The sequence below is a fragment of the Drosophila mauritiana genome, chromosome 4 (assembly GCF_004382145.1).
Source record: "Drosophila mauritiana strain mau12 chromosome 4, ASM438214v1, whole genome shotgun sequence".
NCBI lineage: Eukaryota > Metazoa > Arthropoda > Insecta > Diptera > Drosophilidae > Drosophila > Drosophila mauritiana.
Genome location: NC_046671.1, coordinates 1000195 through 1023110, shown reverse-complemented (window position 1 = coordinate 1023110; position 22916 = coordinate 1000195). Strand labels below are relative to the sequence as shown.

The following is a 22916-nucleotide window of genomic DNA, read 5'->3' as shown; positions in this document are numbered from 1 at the left end:
TTAATAGTTAACGTACCAAACTACAGCGCTTTTAATACAGCAAGCAGGATAAAAAATAAATTCATGTTGGTTTTACCCTACGCTGCCCTGGTCGTTGTATAATAGAACAATAAAGCTACAAATTGTTTATATAATTAGCTTAACTTGTCAATTTATTAAGATATATGTAGATGTTTATTTCTAAGTACATAAAAATTTGGTTTGTGCTTTCCTATATAAACATTTATATATTTTTAAGCTACTTAGTTGGGCATTCTGTCTTGAAACAATGTTACATGTTTTTGATTTTAGATGTGTATCTTACAAAGGCCAAGAGAACTACGCCTTGTATACGCACAAGGCTACTACGGTAGCCGAATTACCATGCCACTTAGATATTTTCTCAAGAATAAAAAAGCCCAAGCTATATTTTCAGCTTGTTATTAAAAAAAAGAAGAATTGCTTGCAATAAAGCCGTGTGTGATAAGGTTTACACAAAATTTCTTTTAGCCATAGTAATTTTTTATTTTATTTTAACAATCAAAGTATTTCACCTTTTTTAAATAAGTAGAATGGAAATAAAGTAAAAAATATTATTGCAGTTCATGGATTAATTGACTCCATTTTCATTTTATATTATAGTTAATACCATCGTTTTTTGTATGCGCACCAATTAGTAATTATGTAGACTTTCAAGTTTGCGCATTTATTGACTCAAAAATTATTTATAATAGTCATTTATTTATTTACATTTATATATTAATTCTTATATTTTTTTAGCTTAACAATATTAAGCTAAAAATATAAAAAAGTTTTTTAAACTTTTGTTCTAACATTTTTGGTTGATTTTGCCTTAATGGACATTTTGGTTTCATTGGTATGTAGTTGAGTGGCTTACTATTTTTGTAATATTTCATATTCCTTACTCTTATAAATATACCTTCTTATATTGTAACCTAAATTTATTAATAAATGCGAATCTTTTTGCAAAGATTTTGTTTTTCACATGTAGTAATGTTTGTTCTTTTTATATGCTTAAATATTCTCTAGTCCCGTTTTTATTGGATAAAGAGAGAAAAGCAGGTTATATAGCATACAAAAGGGTGTAATTAAAATTCTTATAAATGCATTTTTCTTGAAAAATTATAAAATCCTCTCATTTAATCTGGAATTTTAATCAAAGTGTACTTTATTTTAAGATTTGGTATAATTTGATTCATTATAAACCGTACTGGTGTGAGTATTTACAGCAAACAGAAACACTGAGAAACACTTTAACAAAAATTAAATATCTTAAAATTAATCATTTATGTAAATGTTAATAAAACTTTATGTAGTATTTGTGTAAGCTCTTATACTCACTATTTATATGAAGCTTAATTAAGCAAGAAAAATGTCCGATGATTCGGATTTTGTGCACGCACTGCCGCTTCCGGGTGATGCAGCTGATGCTAGAGAGTTTGCGCGTGTTGCTACTAAAGGTGAACGCAGATCTTGTGTTAATGGTGATTGTGTTTGTCCGCTTTCGTAGTAGTAGGATGAATCTGAGAGAATTATATAATTTCGATGTTAACCGGATTGGTACACAAGGATCACAAAAACAAATTTAAAGAAAAGGAAATATTTCGCGATTTTAAAGAAACCTTGATTGGGCTTGTATGTTAATACCCATCATTTGTATGACCAATTCTGACCAATTAATAAAATTTGATAGTGCCCAATGTTAGGACATTTTTTGAAGAGTAAGTCAATGTCTTATTTTGAAATGCAGTCTTATACAAAAAAATATAACTGCCTTTAAGCCATTCCATAGATTTAGTACAGCACCCTGCAGAATAATGCTGTCCTCAAACTAGTGATAATTAGTTTCAATAAACATAATGTTTTATAAGCACTAAAATTTGAATCTAATAACGATTTCAAATTCGTAATTAAAACATATTTATATTCTTGCAATGGCAGACAATACATAAAATTAACAAATGCTTCAGCGTTCTTCATTGCTTTCCCATATATATTAACATAAAGGTACATAAAGATACTGTATACCAAGAAAACGTATTTGCAAATTAATTACTTATCAAGCCACTTCCAGTGCCGTAACCATAGGATCCGTAAGCTCCGCCATACTGTGTATATGCAGGATTGTAGGCGTAATCTGAACCGGGTACAACCGAGCTGCAGCCTGACAAGAAAGAAAACCGTATGTTGAAGTAGTCATATAATAAATCATTAATAATAATAATTATAATTATAAACTGACATTTAAAATCATGTTATAAGCTTAGCTTATAAATTATAAGGTATATCAACATCAAAATATATTGATTAAATGTTTAATTAAATAAAAGTTAAAGTATATTTGAACAGTAGATGTACAGTACATGAACAGTACATATAATGTATTACCATTAAAACCTGGTATTACTTGTTTACTAGAAAGGTATGCAAAGGGCAGAAACTGTAAACTATATTTCTTATTATGACCCTTGGCCAAGTAGATCAAGCAATGATCGTCTGCCCGTCCGTCTGTTCGTTCATATGAACGTTGAGACCATGGGAACTATTAATATCAGACATTTTGGTTCTAAGAACGAGAAATTGGTTTAAAACCAGTGCCACGTTACCTCTAACTGTGTTATGAATATATGTATAAATATTTATCAATGTTACCGGATAAGTGATTTTATAGAAGATGTTCAGTAGCAAAGCAAAATTTCTACAGTAATGGTACTAATTCTTTGGTGGTTAATAAGTCAACCTCATGTAATCTTACATTATTATGGAAACTATTATGAAACTCAAGGATAAACTTAATGATAAATGACGTCGGAGTTCTATGAGCATTTTATGTAACCGCCGTTAGGTGGAGATGCATACGAGCTCGGAAACTCGGTAGCTTTGCTGCGTGTATATTTAGTGTCTGCTAGTCGAGGTCATTGACTATATCGTTATCCCTTGTTAATCCTATCATTTCCAGGCTGAAAAAGGAAATGTAATGTCTTTTTTCAATGTGTTTAGACCTCATAAAAATATATATATTCTTGATCTCGGTCACCAACCGGAGCCGTGGGATAGATAAAATTCATATATATATTCCTAAGTCTCCGATTCAGTTTTGGCGAGTCGATTTAGCTATATCCGTCTTTCCGTAATAAAGCCATAATCTTGAAAACATTATAAGCTAGTAAATTCAGATTAATGGTGGAGATTCAAGTGACGTCATACGCCCACACTTTCTGTTATTCAAATATTTGTCTTGTTATTTGCTATCGGTTTGATAAAACTCATTGTAACGCTCACAAATTGAAAAAAGCTATCTATTTTATTACTTTTCTTGCCAATCAGTATGCCAAAAATATTTGTATATGTCTTAACCACTAGAGGAGTAGTGAGTATCTGATAGTTGAATAACTCAACTAAAACATTCTATTGTTGTTTAAGATATTAGTTAGATTTATTCTTAATTATCCCAACACCGGTTTTGTGCAATAGAAGAAAGGTGCTCGTATGAAAAAGTCATGGGATAATCTTCTAAATTGCGTTGTGCGCATATATTTTTAACTTGCCTGCGGAGTAGTGATTAAAACTTGGTAGCACTGTAGGTGTTGAATAAAGGCCTACGTTATTACTTAGATTGGGCTCAACATCTAATCGATTTTCAGACGGGTTGATATTTCCTCCGCTCGGCTGCAGAAGTATTAGAGAAGATGGATGCGTGCTTGTGTTTAAGTGTGATCGTCTATTTCCTCTTAATTGCTCTTCTCCTATATGATGCAGATGTGGCAAGACAATATGATCACTGGATTGCGAATTAGAGTTAGACTTTTCAGGTTCCTTATTATTATCTTCGCTGCCTCCATCACTATTCGTCAGGGTCTCTTTAATACGAGTACTATTAGTTTCCGTAATGTCTGGCACTGTCCTAGTACTAATCGGGCAAAGGGTAGTCGAATCCGAGTTTTCGGGCATTAAAATGTGTTCTTGCCCGACTAAGGATGAACAAGGTTCCAAAGTGGTCATTGATGTGTAGTTTCCGTCAAATGCTAGAGCTAATATATATGCAATGGAATTAAAAGATATCTAATCTTGGAATACTTTTTTATCGTAAAACTCGCACTACCACTGATTATCTCATTTCCTCGTATCTGTGCAACATATTTTGTTTTTTAAAAGAAACAGAGGGAAAGCTAATGTTATGTTGTGGAAGTTTTTAATATTCTTTTAAAGAAAACAATTGCTAAAAAAGTTACCGATTTAAAAAAATATTTCAATGTTACTCCCTACAAGACCTATTTTCTTTTAATCTTAAAAAAAAAGAATTTGAAAAATTCTTTTATATATATTTCTGCATAAATAAATTTATTTAACCTTTGTTATCGATCAGTTTTATAAAAAAAATCGAATACAACGATTTTTAAAAGTGGATTTGGTTCACACCCTTCCTTTTATGCGGGTTGATTTTAATTAACTTCTTTTTCAGGTGTAATAGGTAACCTTGTCAGAGTGCTGCTGACTAAATATAGCTTAGTATAATTAAAACTAATATAAGTTATTTCTTCAAGGATTGTTAAATGGCTATGCGTTTTTGCGCTTTAGGCTGTCATTCCATTTTTATTCAATTACTTTCTAGCGATTTAAAAATAAGAGGAGTAGCCAAAAAACTCAGAAAATCTTTTGTTTCTTACCTGTATAAAAGGGAGGGACTGTTTGTTCCTGTATTGAATTTGCGCTAAGCTTCATTTCATGCATACTAATAGGAACTAAAGGGGTAAGCGAACCTGCTCCTTCATCGGTTACGTTTACAAAGAAAAAGTATATAAGAACAAATAAATTGGAAATTATATTTAAAAAAAAATTACCAAATAAAAAAAAATTTTTTTAAAAAGTTTTAGAAAATGCAGGGTCCAGTGTAACTTACCAATTGAAGGTCCGATTGCTGGTGTATAAATGGAACTTTGAGTTTGCGAAATCGTTGTAATACTGTCGTAGAGCATAGACGTATCGCTGCCAGAAGCTGTGGGACCAGATCCTGATATCGGGGTGGTTGAAAATCCGTTAGATGCTTCATAGTAGGTTGCGGGACAATTTCCGGTGCCTGCTGTCAAATTGCCTAGCTCGGCAAGTAGCTTATGGTCATCTTTTATACACCATTTTCCTGACCAAATCTATAATGCAAAAATAAAATTGAATTTTATTTTATACCTTTTGTATTATAATCTTAGAATCTTGTAGTTGTTGTTTTTAATCATGTTGTTGTTTTTATCTAGACTAACATCCAAGGACGTCGCCAGGGTAGGGCAGGAATGATCGAGAAATTTCATAATTTGCCGCCTATCACGTAGCTTCCCGTTGTATATTTACACTATGTACTGTTCTTATTCTCTTAGTCAATCTGCCTCCAATTCTATCGATATGCTTCCCATACATAAGCGTTTGATAAGTGCTTTTACTAAGAGTTTCCAGTGTTGGAAGATGAATTCTACTATCTGCCCCTAATAAATAAACTAAAACTAACATATATGTATATTTAAACACTTACATTGGTATAAAGTTGATCGCCACTGTACGTTGACATACGTTGCCGTTTTCCATCATCATTATCGGAATGTATATTTGTGTCATGGTTCTCATCTAAGATTTGGTTAAACATTAATAAATTAAGTTTATTTATACTATGGTGTAAAGAAAAAAGTATTTTTCTTATGCACGTGCCGCCTAAGTGCGTTTGTAAGTTAATAGACACTTTTTCCTTGACGGTAAAGCACCCATTAAGCACCCTTATAGAAACGTTTTATATATTTAGGTTGTATAATGGGTAGTAGTCCTGAAGACGTTTCATAACCCAGAAAATTAACTCAACCTAATCACGATAATTTAAATAATGAAATTTCTTGGCGGTCAGTTATGGATATCTCATAACTGCATTCTAAATTAGTCTGCTTTCGATTTACTATGCAATTAATTAAATTTTTAAAAGTCATGCACAAAAAAAATGTATTTCCTTATTAGTACATGAGATATAAGGTACTTACGAATACTAAAGAGTTTCATTTTATTTTCCGGCTTACCCCCAAATAGTTTTTTTCTTTATTATCACCAAAAAACACAAGAACATAAGTCAAAATGCAACGTTGCTTTTTGATTAAAATTATTATTTGGTTACAACCCTTTATTGCATTTAATTGAACCACTTTTTCCTCGACCTGTTTTATTTGAACAAATTGGCCACAAATGAACAGCAGTTCTTTCACAAAGGGGAAAAAAGTAGACTTGTATTTTTTATATTCTACCCTTGTAATGACAATACTTCACAGTCCTGTTAAAATCTGATAAGGTTGATGGGTGTAATGCCATCAGGACATTGGTAGTATAGTACCTTTCTATGAGAAGCTAGGGTGTTATACACTTACGGGTGTTTATTAAATCTGACAAGGGCTAGATATTTTGAACAGCTTGGGATTATTATCAGCAACCCTCACAATGATATAAGATTAAATCTATTGGCTTGTACACCAAGCGTTGCAAGATATCTGAAGTAATGATACCGCAAGACAATTTGCTTCTGCACAATGTAATTCTTGGTTAAAATAAAATTCATCTGTTTCTTGGTTCGTTTCTGAATATTTGAGCTTAATGAAAAATGTATATTCTTTCACATTCTAAGTACTTCTTTTTAAAAGTTATTAAAACCCTTTTTAATTATAGGAAAAACTTACCATGTGCTTCAATTCTTTTGCGTTTACAACTTGATTCCGTATTATTGTTATTGTTTACGCTACTGTTGTTATTGTTGTTGTGAGAATGGTGTCCATGTTGTATTCCCAATATTCCATTTATGCTATATCCAGTCGTTCTTTGTTCAGTCGTTAAGTTTATATGGGTGGTTTCATTGCTATTGGCGTTGATATGACCGACTGAAACTTGGACAGAATCAGTGCCAGACGTTGGAATAGATGCGTGTACACTCGCCGACGCCGATACGTTTGTGTTAACAGAATTAGCACTGCTATTACTAGTTGGTGGCTGCGGTTCCCCGATTGTTCCTGTGCTGCTGTCAAGACTTTCCGTGCCAATATGTCCCCCACCCAGACTCTGAGAAACATGATGCTGCTGGTGATGATGTACGTGTTTGGCTTTCTCGGCGGCTTTATTCCTTACAATTCTGAAATTAAGTGACAAGATTTCAAGGGACTTAATTAAATAAACTAAACGCTCTACAGATAAAAAGGCAAATGTCAAATTAATCCTACTAAAAAATAATAGAGAACGCAATAGTTGCTACATTTTGTTAGCGAAGGATCAAAAATAGTCTGGTAGTAAAGTGAGTTAAGATTTATATATTTAACAGTTTTGGACATGACCACAATCACTCGGCAAGTGATCCTAACCAAGAATATATGAACTTTATTGAGTCAGAACCTTTCCTTCTACATATATATCAACGAATCAATTGTACTAAAATTAACAATCAGTTGTACATACATATAATATTTAAAAGAAGATAGACCGCTATGGTTCCCCTCGCACTTCTTGCACAGGAGATGGAGATATGCAAGTAGGAAAGTGACTGTCCCCAGGTTGGCCTTGAACACCTTATCGTTAATATTACTTGAAATCATGAGTAGGTAGGTAAATCATTGTTATTTAGAATCTAAAATTAAGACTTCAGTACTCATACTTAAACTTTTGGTGTCTCTACTAAGTCTTACAGGCTTTATATGCCCAAAATATATAAATTAAAACTGTGTAATAAGCTTTTAAAGATAGTTCCTAACGTGTGACGTGTGTAACGTTTTTTATAATAATTATTATTTTATACTAATACAATACTATAATTTTACCCGTTACGCTGAAAGTAAAATTCGTTGTAACAAGTAAAAAAGCGTTCCAGACGCAATATAGATATATAAATAATATTGGTCAGTCCATACAGCCATGTCCTTCTGTCCGTATAAGCGGCATGAACACACCCTGCATACTCCAGGGATGTTAAACGTGTCGAGTCAGTATTTGTGTACACTTTTGCAATAAACTTTAATAATTATAAAACGCGGTACCCAAATACACCTATTAAAAATCATAGGACTTCTATGATAGCGTTGATTTAAGTACCTTTTAGGTTTCTTTTCAGATTGTTAAGGTAACCATATGCTACAGGGGGTTGTAAGGGCAGAAGTTAACTCTGCCTAGTTTGTGCCCTGAAGACAACAGTTTCAGGTTTTATGTTTTTTTGAGTACCAGCTTGAAACGGGATGAGCAATTGGATATTTGGACAGTGCACACAATTGAGACATATGTTTGGGATGCGAGAAAAGTACATCCCGCTTCATGGACATTTCAATGTATTTGAGTGGAGGGCTGAAAACTAAAATTGGTTGAGTGCTATGAAAGTCACTTTATTAAGTGACAGCCTCCTGGGAATCAGTATAAGGGGAGTCCTGCCACCGCCGTACGCACAGTTTTTATTCGATTGAATCACCGCCACCCTAATCATCGCTCAAGTGCCATCACATCACACATTGTCGCATTATGAAATTTTTCTTCCTCCTTGATTATACCATGAATTACCCTTGTCCGTCGCGACTTTTGCATTACCAGCGGCCACATGCCAACCTAGACGTTTGTTACTTTTTGCGGGACCCGGTGGTAATACGAATCGAATTGATTATAGCTGCACGTGTTGGGAACGGTTAAAAAATAAAATTAAAATTACATTTTCTAGCATGCTGAGTAGAAGTGAGACTTGACAGATAATGACGTATATGCTTTTGGTTAAATATAAAGAACATTTCTTAACATTATTCTTCGACAAACATTTTATAATAAGGGCCCACATTCGTTCCTAACCAAACTAGTCTTGTTTGAGAGCCATAACAGGTAGTGAGTCGAAACGGGCAACACGGGACAACCAAAACGACTAATCGTAAGATTGTATGAAGAAAAATAGTCGTAGTAACCTGTTTTTAGAATGTTCTGCTGCACTTTGAGCTTTAAAATTTTTTAAATTAAAAAAAATTTAAAATTAAACAGGGTTCAGCTAATTTCAAATAAAACATGGGTTTTTCCAGCTGCTCTCGTTGGCATCGTTGAATGCTACCAACATAAATTATGGTCAAAGTGGATGCGCGTAAATAATAGCAATGTGGGACAGTGTCGACTTCGGAACTGCCACGTGGCACGGCCCAAAATCTACGATGATGTTGTCGGCAATAAAGCCACACCGGATGCTAGAAGGGAAAGTGGCTTGTGTTGTGGTCGTGTGTCAAGCATTGTGCCACAATTATGAACGCTAAAAACTACTTAGATATTTTTATTAGATGGAAGGTTTGGTGTAATATACTTAGTACTGCATGAAGTTGATTTCTTTTCAAGCTTAGTTTTTAAGGAAACGGATACGGATGTTAGCAGCATGACAGCAAACAAACTTCAGATCACATCCGCATCGCGGATGTGCGCATATACGTTCTAAACTGTTTTGAGACATATTGGGAATAACATCTTTGCTAGTATTTACTTACCGATTTATCGAAGAAACGCTGGGAACATTATCTTGGGAGCATATAGCTTCTGCCAAAAGTCGATCTCGTATCTCCCAAGCAAACATTGTGGGATTTTCGCGTTTATAGTTTGCTATTGCATCTACAACCGGAGGAGTGGCCACTTTTGGCTTGGACCCGCCAATAACACCAGCTTTAAAACTACCAGTCTCATAATATCTGAAAATAAAGGATTGGATAAATTAAAAACCAAAAACAAGGGAAAAGGCTAAAGAAGTCGAGTTCCCCGACTATAAGATAACCGTTATTCAACTGGAAGCGTAAAGATAAATCTTAAAATTTTTTGGAATATCGGTAGAAATTGGGATCCTGACTTAGGTCGGAAACGCTAAGTTCTATCTGTTACACACTTTTTTGACTAACGAGTAACGGGTATATTGAACTACAAAATTCAAACATTTTTATTATACTCCTGCAGGCATATAATTTCTTGATCAGTATTAACAACCAAATCGATACAGCTATATCCGTCTGTCCGCCCGTATGACTCTAAGTAAATTTTTTTTTCAGTTTTAAAGATAAATTCATAAAAATTCTTCTTTCAATTTGCGGTAGTATAAAAGTTTGGCCACTTTATAGTTAATAATCAATGAAAAAGGAATGACTTCGATCGTTAAGCGATCTAATTTGGTATAGATGTTTGACAATATATAATTATACTCGTAACCATGTTGCCACGCCCACTCTAATACATACAAACCGCACAAGTCTGCCACGTCCACACTTTTGAGAACCGTGTTTATATTTTTTAAAATTTTTATTAGTCTTGTAATTTTCTACCGATTGGAGAACAAAAAATTTTTCCACGCCCACTCTCACGCCCTAAAACCGCCCAATTCTGCCACGCCCACATTTTTGAAGAACTTTTTGATATTTTTCATAATAATTAAAATAGTCTTGTAAGTTTCTATCGATTTAACAAAACATTTCTTGCCATGCTCACTCTAAAGCCTTAAAACTGCCACACCCACATTGTTTAAAAACTTTTCGATATTTTTTTATAGTTTTCTATCGATTTGCCAAAAACGACCACTCTAACGCCCTAAAATCGCCCAAAGCTGCCACGCCCACATTTTTGAAGAATTTTTAATTTTTTTCTCATTTTATTCCCCACTATCTATCGATATCTCAGAAAAATTATAAAATTTCGAGTTCGAATTTACACTAGCTGAGTAACGGGTATCTAATAGTCGGGGAACTCGAATATAGCATTCTCTCTTGTATTGCTTTTACTTTGATCACAATCACACGACTATATCTTGTATGCCTTATGGTAATAGTACAAAAATATTAGAAAAGAAATCTTAGTTTCGTTGTATTTGAACACAAAGTGTTATTATTTCTTATAACCCCGTTTTGTTTCAAATATATAACTACCTTAAGAAGAGTATCAAAGTATTCGGCATGCCGAAGCTAAAATAATTTCTTTTTGATAGTTCTTTTCAATTAAAATTATATAAATATAATTATATAAATATAAAATAAATTATATAAAATAGTGCCGAGATTGCAGTTTTCCTTAAATAGTAAAGGAGTACACTTCTTATGTCAAAACACAAGAATTACATATTCCCGTTACTCATTAGGTAAAAGGATATAACATATGTGTTGAAAAGTACGTAACAGATAGGAGGGAGTTAAACAAAATTGAGACCGTAAGCACTAATTGTACCGCAGCGCTTGTGTCCAGTGTCTGGAAAAGTTGCCGAGATCTCGAGGTGCATACGGTCAGGCACACGGAAAGAAAAAACAATATCAAGAATAATAAATATTTGTTTATAAACTTCATATGGTTGGAAGTCCTTCCTTCTATCTGCTGCTTCTCAACAAATTTAGTGTTATCTTGTGAGTATAAATTAAGTTGTTATTAACCTGCAATAAAGTTGTTTGATTTAAATGCTTTATTACCTTGAAAGTATTTTAGACACACAACCGTGACTAACCCGTAATTGACGTGATATGTCACATGGGCGGACCCCATTGTGGGCCAGCTCCACAATACGCTGACGAACGACATCGGGAAGTGGGCGACCATTAACGAATACGCCACCAAGTTGATTAACGCCTCCATGACCTAATTAAGATAAATCAAATAGAGCTTTGGTAAAGTTTGATAATCAATTGCCATTAAAAATTGCAACACAACATTTTATTCGCAAAAAATATTAAGTGATTTGCCCTGAAGCTTGTAACGTTGCGAACATGTTTCGGTTTCAAATAATATTTATTTTATCACCTAAACATATTTAACTTATGATCCAACTAAAAACAATAGAGTTGAGGTTCCAGTTACTCAACTAGTGGAAGTAGAAATTGGGAATAGAAAAATAATAAATTTAAAAAAATAACACAATAAATCCAAAAATATTTAACAATTTGATAGAAATTTACAAGACTAATAAAAAAATATAAATAAGGCTTGGGCGTGGCAACGTATGAGCTGCGTCTATGATTTTCGAAGATGCTTGCTTAATCTCAATCTTTTCGGATTATACATTTCCCAAGATCACGGCTTCTGACCCTGATCAAGAAAATATATTTTATTGGGCAAGAAACTGCCCATTACTCGTAGAGTATAAGGGTATACTAGATTCATTGAAAAGTATGTAACAGGCAGAACGAATCGTTCTCGACCATATAAAGTAGATATATTCTTGATCGGCAGCGTAAGAAAGACCGGATATAACATGAAAATTATATCATGTAATGCATATTAGGAAATCGACACAAGTAAATTGCACATTTTTTGCTCCTTTAATTCGGTAGGGAAAAATGTGACTTCAGAGAAGTCTTTCTTTCTGAAATTTTGCTGTGCATTTAGTTTACATAAGAGGATTTTACTGTTTTTGATAAGTGGTAGTCACAATGGAGCTTTATAACATATGTATATGTTAAGTTATGTAGCGTAGCAAATGCATATGCATACATTTACGTTTTTTATATTTGAGAATTTAAAAAACATTTTTTTTTATTCAATTTAAATGCTAAAAATATGCTCTGAATGTCCAGAAAATATTGTCCTCAGCTTAGATAAAATGTTTCTTTACCATCTAACTAATATCCTTAATTTAGAAAAATGTTTTTATAAATAGAAACCTCACATCTAATGCATTTTACCCCAAAATGTCAGAAAATTGTCTTACAATTCTTCATCACAATATACCACAACCATTTTTTTAAATTAAAAAAGATTCAAATGCATTGTCTGAAAATAGACAGTCCAACCAATATTTCTTAACATTTTTTAGCTCTAAAAACTCCTTATAAGTAAGCAAACTCTTTTAAAAAAGAGGACTTACACATTTTTAGGTCTATTTCTTTTTGTATTTTTATGAGCGCTGCAGTATGCAATTTCATATTTCCCCATCGATTAATAATTTCAATTTAATGGCATTATAGGGTATGAAATTTTGATTTCAACCAGGACATTTGCGACAATATGAAGCATATATGTTATTGTAAGTATCAACAGTCGTTTACGCACAAATTATTTCGCACTCCCAGTAGCTAAGTAACGGGTATCTGATAGTTCAGGAACTCTACTATAGCGTTGGCTCTTGCTTTCCTCTCTCCCTCTTTGGTAATGGGTATATGATAGTCGATAAACGCGCCTATAACTTTCCCTCCTGTTATTGTCTGTATATATTCATCTTTGTAAGTTTGTAAAATACAGCCGATTCCATACCAATGTAAACCAAAAGAAGCCGCACATATAGAATGAAAGGAAAAGGCTTAATGACAAACATACTGCAAAGGAACAGGAAAAAATTCACGTGTCATTTAAATTTAAGATACATGACTCTCAGTTTTTCACTAATTTGGTTTTTTCAGTGCTTACTGCCTCAGTTTATGCACAAGTGTAATTCCTGATTTTAATGACTTGGTGAGCTAAACAGTTTTACTATTAATAAAAACCTTAAGTTATTTGCTAAATACTAAAATAAGTCAGAAACACTTTTCTGGACCGTACATCTTTATACAGAAACACTGCTCGACAAAATATTCTCCTTTTGCTCAATGTGGGCTAGAACGCAAATATTGTTACATGCCAAATCGAATCGACTCAAGAATATACATGTATATACTTTATAGGTTCGAAAGGTGTTCCTTCTACCTGTTACATGCAACTCAACCTATCTAGTATACCCTTTTACTCTACGAGTAACAGGTATACATTTTGGTACTCTACATATTTACCAAATGTTTACCATTTACCATGTCAGTATATGGAGTCGTTGTCGCTAGAAAAAAATGGGTAATACTCTAGATTAAACCACTCTCTTTAACTCTATATATAGTTAGAATGAAACACACTATAAAACTGGAACATTTTTGTTTGCCGGAGATAGGTTTCTTTTGTGTTTTAATATTTAAAAAAGTTTAAGTAGTTAAATACACAAATACAATTTTTAATAACAATTCCTTCATAATAATCCGATTTAAATCGATAGATATTGTATAAAAATGTTATATTTATATCTAATTATTTATGGTATAGAGTATTACATGTGTAGTATTCCATCATGTTCTGGTTGTAGCGATATGCTGTAGATAGGTCCATCGTAGAGTAATCAAGATAATAATGAAGCAGTATTTTATTTTCTTTCTCGAACCAAAATTTAGACACAATCACGTTATTGTATTCACTTTGATCACCATTTTATTAAAAGTTTGTTCAAGGGTGGGATTTAACTGCAAGCGTGATATACGTATCGCACCGCAACCGCAAACCGTAACGGTAAACCGAACCTGTAATCGATGCCGGAACAGCTAGAAGTGCTCCGATTGCAGCTCCGATGTTCTGATTGACGTTCTGGAAAAGCACTGTCCATCGGCAGGCTGTTGAAGATGAAGTTTGATTTTCGTTTGTCTACGTCTTTGCATAAGTAAAGTGGACCAAGCACTCTCGTTGCTGTGGCTTATTATGTAGGTATGGTCTTCTTTAGTCAAGCCATTGACATTATTTTTCTTTTATTTAAAAGCGTGTTTTCTCTTTCGTTTTGTGTACCGTAAAATATTGCTAACCATTTTTTCCGGACTGTTTGCTGCCAGCCGCAGAGATTCTGCGCACGATTTCCTTATTCTTATCTGCTTCTACAATTTTTGATTGTCCCTATCTCTACTTCACGTGCAGAGGCGCGGGCGTATGCATGTCCTTCGCAATACATCGTTCTCTTTACACTTACAACGACACCGCTCCGCCCATTCGTATCGGTTGCCGTTTTCATCTTAGTGCAGCCAGCCAATGAAGACGGTCCAATGCCGGGGGACGGTCAAGGCGTAGCATCACCAAACGACAATACTGGGTGGCTGCTCTTGTAGTGGCCAATCGAATCGCTCAGAGCATGGCAGCATTTGTGTGGACGGAATAAGGTTTATTTTTAGGCAATTTTAGGTTTTGTGCTGGCACAATTTGAGCTTTCAACATATTACAATTAATTTATAATACTCTCTATAAATGAATTGTATTATGTTGAAAAGCAAAAGAAACACTAAACTCCCTTTTCGAAATACTAAGAACATTTATTGAATTTTGAATTTCATCTCCCTCGTCTTGGACTGACATATACAGATTTGGGATTGGAATGAGCAAGCGAGCGGCCACGAAATCAACCAATAGCCACAAAGAAGGTCTGTCATCGTGCGCAACGGCACCAATCACAGCACAACTTCATGCCTGCTTCATTAACGCGTAGCCACTGAGCTTATCGACATCTCTTTCTCACTCTTGAATATCACGCAGGCGTTTCTTTGCACCAGTCCCGTGCCAACCCATTGGAACTTAAAAAATATTTACATCTCTGCAAAATTTTCAACAAGGCCTGATATGTTTCAAAACTGTTATCAGAAATGTGATCAGTTTAATAGTGAACTGATTTACTTCAGGGAAATAACGCAATAAATGTAACTTAATTCCAGGTATTTTTAATTTACATATAATAATTTCAAAGTCAAGCCGAAACTAGCCTCAATTCTTGTGTAAATAGACAATGCTTTTCCGTGCAATAAAATCCCGGTTCGCTCCTATTTAAATATTTGGGTCATACAAAAGGAAATATTTGTGGTCGTTATTTTATTTGCAAATTATATTTATTGCATGGCGGACTGGTGATAATCAAGGAAACTACTTCGCGTTTGTTTCTCATAGCCACCTAAGTTGCAAAAAAATGTAAAAAATCGGACTATTGGAGCATATTTAAAATCACATTCATTGAAAATAACGGTCCCTCGCAATATTATTAGCTGAAAAAAAGTGTTCGCCATATATATTAAATTTGAAAAAAAAAAAACTCTATTATTAACAAAAATAATTGAACATTTTCAAAAATTGTGGCCGTGACCTGTTAAAGTGTGTCTAGTAAATGAATACAAAAATCTTAGAACAATAGGTTTTGCTGTAGCTTTATTAAATGTAGCTTTGTTAAATATGAAACATTCACATGCAGCCCCTCAAGAGGAAGTAGTTTTTGATCTCTCTTAATCCGACCACAATACACACCCACTTAATTCTCACCGTGAGGTGCTCTTGTTCGATCACTGTGGACGGCATTCCGCGTAGTGACGAAGACCACTAGGAGAGCAGGGACAACTATGTATACAATAAGTGGTTGTTGTTGCGTTGTTACACGCGTTAGTTGTACAGTAAGTGCCGATATTAGAGTAATAATATGCTTAACGCAATACGATTTTTTGCCCACGACTATCGAATTTTTTCTCATTTGTGAATTTCTGTAGATTTGCCAAAGAACTGTTTGCTCCGTAGGGAAACTGCAAAAAAGTTCCCATGACCACACTTTTTTAGAAATGTTTTGATTATTTTCCGTTTTATTATTTTTCTTGTCAAACTCAGTATACCAAAAACGTTATAGCCCTTCTACTTTTAAAAATTTTATTGATTTATTTCATTTTATTATTTTTTTTTCAATTTCTATGGAAATACTATATTGAAATTTCTCCTTCGCACTCCCACTAGTTGATTACTTGAGTACTTATCAAAATATTAATGGTGATACTAAGCTTACGCGAGCTACTTAAGCGTTAAAAATCAATGTAAACACACAGTGAAAAATTATTGATTTCTGCTAACTTAACTGTAACTGCACTGTATACATATACTCCTGCGGGACGCTTAAATAAAAAATGGACGGTTAAAAATTTAAATATTTTTTATAGGCTAATGAATATACTCATTATTATATAATATTACTACTATATATATATATTATATATATTATTATATTACTCATTATATATAAAAAAAAAAATTCAAAATAAATTTTCGTCAAAAAAAATTCTTTACTCTACTGACAGTTACAAGTGCTTTAACAATTTAACGTTTTGTCTCTATAAATCTAACCCGCTCTATATCGCACTAAAGAATATTATAGAATATTTGTGTTTTAGAAAGTCATTGCTTAAAATTTAACATATTGTTTGATATTTGTAATTTATAGTGCATTGATCATTTGTTTTGTACAAATTATATACGATTAAAATTTTTTGCACATAAGCCCTGTGTTTCTGGAAATATTAAAATTGATAAGGAAGAAATAGGCAGCCAAGTGACTAGTATCAGTACGAAATTCAAAATTAAATCGCTTGAAAATTATTATTTAAATTAAAAAGTCCTTTAGCACCGGAAGTAGATACCTAAGCTACCGGAAAACAACTTGATTTGTGGTTTCTGGCTTCAGCCGACTTAAGTTGTACTCACGGAGTAATCTTTGTTCCCATATATTTGTGGTTACAAAGTCGGTGCTGGATTACTATCACATTTTTTTATATCCTTATAATGTGAGCGTTGTAATCGTACACCAATTGTGCTTCAATTTGAATGTAAATAAGATCTTGAGGTTGTACGATCATCAACTTAGTGAGAAGACAGGGCTAGCGTCCAGTTCGAATGACCATTTCCATCCCATAAACCAAATAAATACAAAAGCAAAAAAAAACTATGTCATAGTCAGGAAACAGCTTTGCGGTCGAAGTAAATTTTTTCAATTAGGCACCCAGTTACTTGAGACAATTCCAACTAAGCCGCAAAAAATTGATCGGGTGGCGGTTATATCATAGCTTTGTGAGAAATCTTTACTGATGCGAAAATCAGTGTGAATGATTAGGTGGGAGATAGGTCACACGGTACTAGTAAGTATACATATACATATAGCTATAGAGTTATCTTACCATCTCCCGAAATACTGCCCTGCGAACTGTGTGAGTCTTCTGAAAAGATATATTAATAATAGTTTGCATTTAAATATAGGTAAAAATATGTATAATCATGAAGATATGTGTGGTACCTGCCCCGTTTTGAATATCATTCATGGCTGTTATCCACTCTATTCCTTGGGATTGTGTTATGAAATTGTTTGCAGATGTCGTCGTATTGGCATCCGAAATGGTGCTCAGTGTCCTGTTTGAATACTCATCAAACTTGTTCGCTAGATTTTAGTATTTAAAGAAATTAACAAGTTGTTTAGATGATATTGCTAATATTTTACTTTCTTCGCTAATGATATATATATATATAAATAACGCTATAGTTTAGTTTTCCGATATTTGTTACCCAGCTAGTGGCAGTGCGAAGAGGAAATTTTTTTTTTATATATTTTTTTTTTTAATTTCATAATTTTCTGGGATATCAATAAATATTGGGAAATAAATTGCGAAAAACTTAAATATTGTTCGAAACTGTGGGGTTTGGAGTTTTGTAGATGTAACGCTTTTTGGGATTTTTTTTAAAGTGTTGTTGGTATAACAATAGAAACGAACAAGGCTAATAAAAATATTACAAAATATCTTGTTTTCGATTATGATGGTATATTCGATTGGTATATACCAGTTAGAACGCAGTTATGGCAGTTAACACCGGTTATCGGCGAATACACAATTTCGGTTATACATTTTATAAAACTGAGACGACGTGTCATAACATAAATAACGGAATGGAACAAATTTCTATAAATTTTTTTAGTGTACAAAGCGACAACATATGTATGTATATAATTTGTTGTTTAAGAATTCGGGGATAAAAATCGTGAAACATTCTAGGAACATGTTAAATTTCCCCTTACCGTAAATTCCGTGACTTGAAGTAAACACCTTTTAATTTTTTGTCCCTGAGGCTTTCATAGAACTTGAATATGAATTCACTAGCAAAATCTTGGAAGGGGATATAAAAGGTTTTCAATCGCGGTCCAAGTACATTGCACTTGTGAACTTGTTTTAAATGTCCCCTTCTCTTCTTTTTGCAATCGCTATTGTTCTTAAGTTTTGGACGGTTGCAACTGGAATTACCATCCTTTTATTTCGCCGATCATCACTTATCCCCTACAAATGTTATTGGCATGAAAATGTTATCTTTTGTTTAAGTCTAATCGTTACAGTAAACTGGAATATATCAATCTAAGCAATTTTTGTCATAAAATCAAAGAACGAACGTTAACGTTCTTAAGAATTCAAATTCAAAAAGTTTACAACACAAAATGCCAGTTTAATGCGTCAGCTTAAAAACTAAAATCTGAACATGAACAGGAGCTAACGTTGAAAAGCCGATATGAGCTATGATTTTCTTTTTTGTATTTTCAATTAATTTTCGTTTATTTTAAACGGAAATTGTATATTGTCAAAAAATTGTTTTATACCGAACTAGAATGTTTTATGATCCAAAAAACGAAGTTAGCATTTAATTTCCATTAATTTGACTGATATTTTCCGATTGTTGCTATTTCAGCTGTATAATAGAGTAGAACTAAGTATTAGAGTAGAGCTTATATAGAGCAGCTTTATTATATAGTGATCTGATCTGGGCAGTTCCGATATCCAGCTTTAAATTAAGAGATTAGTTTCGGTAGTAACGGACGGACGGATAGGACAAACCGATATGGCTACATCGACTGTACTGTTGACACTGATCAAGAATATTTTGGTTACCTTTTGACTTATCTTCCAATTGGGGCGAGGTATACATGTTACTTCCGGAAAGATGTTGATGACCATGCTGATTTTGATTAGTATTAATAGTAGTGCTCAGGTTATCACCAGTGCGGTTGTTTTGTAAATTATGCAAAGTCGGCGAAACGTTCTGTTGCTGATGATGAGTGAGGTGATGTTGTTGCAGATGCTGGGAATCGTGCTCCAGCTGGCCTGTACTTGTATTAAGGGTTTCTTCTTGAGTTGAATGTAGAATGTGTGGCTGTAAAATACGATGTTGGAGCTCATGTGTCCCGAGCCCGTGGATATGATGTGACGATGTCTGTATATCCATTATAAGCATCAAAGATTCAACAGAATGTATGAGTTCCTGGAATATAGAAAATGGTGTGTTCTTTTATTATAAAAGGAACGAGATATTAGCTTAGTCAAAGCAGTTGACCTATGCAGTTACGCAAGGAATGGATATGTCTGCCCAAATGTTATTTTATTAGGCAATGGCAATTAAACTATTTTAAAGGCAAGAACGAAAAAATGCTATAACAAAAAATAAAATTTTTTGAAATGTGACAACAGCTTCTGAAAGTTTATAGGCGTTGGGTGGCCGCCGTCATTATCTAAAATAATCTTGCCCTATGACTACAACTAGGATCTGTAGATCGACTCGTCTACAATCGATCGAAAACACTTGTGCTTTTCAACGAATCAACAGGTAATGGCTTTAATAAATAAACGAAAGCAACCAAGCTATATATAAAGTAAGTATTAAAGTTATGTATTCAAATAAGAGCATTTTATGATGGAAAAACGCGAAACTATGAACTAAATTTATGTATTGTCATATAAATGGTATTTACCGATCTGGTAGATTTATGAATAACATGAAATTTTATAGGTTATTTCCTCGAATATCAGACACCCGTTACTGCATGTCAATTTTCTTTATGTTATAGTTACCTAGATCACAGCGTTCAGACTACTTGATAGTACTGGATAGATTGGTGATCCTGAACCAGAATGTATATACTTTATAGGATAGGAAACGGTCCGTTCTGCCTATTACATACTTTTCAACAAATCTTAATCTACGAGTAACGGGTATAAATCAATCAGATTATGATATTTTTATACCCGTTACTCGTAGAGTAAAAGGGTATACTAGATTCGTTGAAAAGGTTGAAACAGGTAGAAGAATGTGTTTCCGACCATATAATGTATATATATTCTTGATCAGGATCATATTGCCACGCCCACTCTAACGCCCACAAACAGCACAAAACTGCCACGCTCACATTTCTGAAGAATTTTTAGATATTTTTTCATAATTTTATTAGCCACGCTCACAAACAGCTTACAATTATAAACATTTTTTTTAATTTTTAGTCATTTTATTCTCCAATATTTATCGCTAAGCCACATAAAATTAATGAAATTTCCCGTTGTCATTTTCACTAGCTGCGTAACGGGTATCTTATTGTCGACTAACTTGATTATAGCATTCATTCTTGTGATTCGTACTTTCAATGGCACACATATATTTCACTATCCGCTCATGCTATCCAGGGCAAGGTGCACTTTCTTCCCGCCGAATGAAGTCTTAACCCGCGCAAACGTGCGTGCTAGCACTTTTTCACCTGTTGTTAATTGACCTTTTTGGGACTGACACTTCCTTAAGGGTCAATATAGCCATATGATCGAGTCAGCTACGTGTATGGGTATAGGAATAAATGTGTTCGTTTAGCCCATCTGCTTTCTTTCTACATTTATTGTTTCCTAAATAGACTAAAAAGAAAGAGCGCTATAGTCAAGTTCCCCGACTATCAGATACCCATTAATCAGGTAGTAGCAGCGAGAGGGGGGTGAAAAAAATTGTTTAATAACAATTGATCTATTATATTTTATGAGAACATTTTTGAGTTCGTGGCCGTAAGAGCACCCCATAAATAAAATCAATAAAAAATTAAAATACATATGGTGTCTGCGTAGCACAGGTATGAAACAAGCTTGCACAGCTTTTATAATTCACGAGAAAACTCAATTAAAAAAACAAGAGAGAATGATTCAGTCGAGTGGTAATGCTAACGCAAAATTGCCAATTTTTTTAGGATATCGATAAGTATTGGTGAATAAAATTTTTTTTTTTTTTTTGGATGTATTAATTTAAAACTGTCCTTCGTGGACAATCATTAAATTTGAGGACTAAACTTAACGGTAGAGAATTAATGGATTACATAATTTGTTGCGAAACTTTACAATAACTGTCGATATTGTATGTATTTGCGAGGTGACGTTCATACGGACAGGCAGACGGACAGACTGGCAGGCGGACAGGGTTAGATCGACTCGGCTATTTATTCTGAATATACATACTTTAAACGCAAAACGCCTTTTACCGCAAACTTTTCAACGAATCTAGTGTACCCCCTTTTACTCTACTAGTAACGGGTGTAGTAAAAGTTTTGTGTTTTGTTGTGGTGTTCGAATTTGAATAAAGGGTTTGAATCCGATACACACATTTTCTTTTTGATAATATATATTATAAATTTGGAAATATATAGTTAAAAGTCATGGTCGGGCACAGCGGTCCTGTTACGAGGTCATTGGAGTTCCTACAATTTGTTCTTTTCATTACCAACTGGTATTCAAGCAGAATAAACCCCATACTGCATTCAATTCAACAAAATTAAAAGTGGGAAAAATAATTGTATTTTCACACACTCCAGCCGAATAATAGCTACGGGGAGCCAGAATTTTAAGTTAAGACAGTCTAGGAAAACAAAGAAAACAAGTACTCCAAGGTCACGAGCGTGGGTAAATATAAGCTGTTCAAATTCGGCGTACCCCCTTATATTTAAAGCCGAACTCAAGCGCCTTAAGTGTTTAATGTTATATAACTTGGATGATTAAGAAATTATTTTCACCTTCATATATTAAAATTATGCATTAGTTTACTCACTGAATATTTTCGTTTTATAAAGATGGGTTAACATATAATTGATTTAAAGAATAAATGATCAATCACTCAGTTAAGGTAGTGAAAACTTTTAAATACGAATTTATACACTAATAACATCACTGAGTCAAGGAATCTAAGCCTTGAAAGGTAAAAAAGACAGCGCGTACCACCTGTTGGCTACAAATCCACTAAGCAACACGATTTCCAGGTGGATCTTGAAGCGTACGCCAAGAGATCTCGAGCGAAACTAAATTGTTGAATGGCAATGGACGACGGAAGCAGTTTACATCGCTCAAACTCAGGCGACCACTTTTTTGAGTGTGTTTATGATGGCTTATATGTTTGAGTCTCGCTCAAAACTTGGCCCAAGGCGGCTTTACGGTTGGTCGGCTACATTCGCACTCAGCTGGCTGTCGACTAATCGGGAGACCTAGCATGTTGTTCGGACGCAAAAGCTGGGTTTGAAATACGATCGTCGCTGCGAACAG

General features: G+C 33.8%; 1 protein-coding gene across 5 annotated transcripts; it reads right to left on the bottom strand.

Moving 5' to 3' along the window:
- Positions 1-773: 773 nt before the first annotated feature.
- Positions 774-22687, bottom strand: LOC117146332 (paired box protein Pax-5). 5 transcript variants are annotated; one of them, XM_033312431.1, is made up of 13 exons: positions 22429-22684; positions 19473-19842; positions 17840-17980; positions 17724-17762; positions 11448-11613; positions 9501-9698; positions 6699-7144; positions 5522-5613; positions 4901-5147; positions 4668-4760; positions 3549-4031; positions 2057-2164; positions 774-1523 (listed from the first exon to the last, which is right to left on the bottom strand). In XM_033312431.1, the coding sequence occupies exons 2-13, from the start codon at positions 19813-19815 to the stop codon at positions 1360-1362; spliced, it is 2520 nt and encodes an 839-aa protein (XP_033168322.1). In that variant the 5' UTR covers positions 19816-19842; positions 22429-22684; the 3' UTR covers positions 774-1359. The 5 variants fall into 5 exon arrangements, with proteins under 5 accessions (XP_033168322.1, XP_033168323.1, XP_033168321.1 ...); XM_033312432.1 differs by having other exon boundaries at positions 775-1523; positions 3549-3746; positions 4668-4766; positions 22429-22683; XM_033312430.1 differs by having other exon boundaries at positions 776-1523; positions 4668-4766; positions 22596-22687.
- Between the last annotated feature and the right edge of the window lie 229 nt (positions 22688-22916).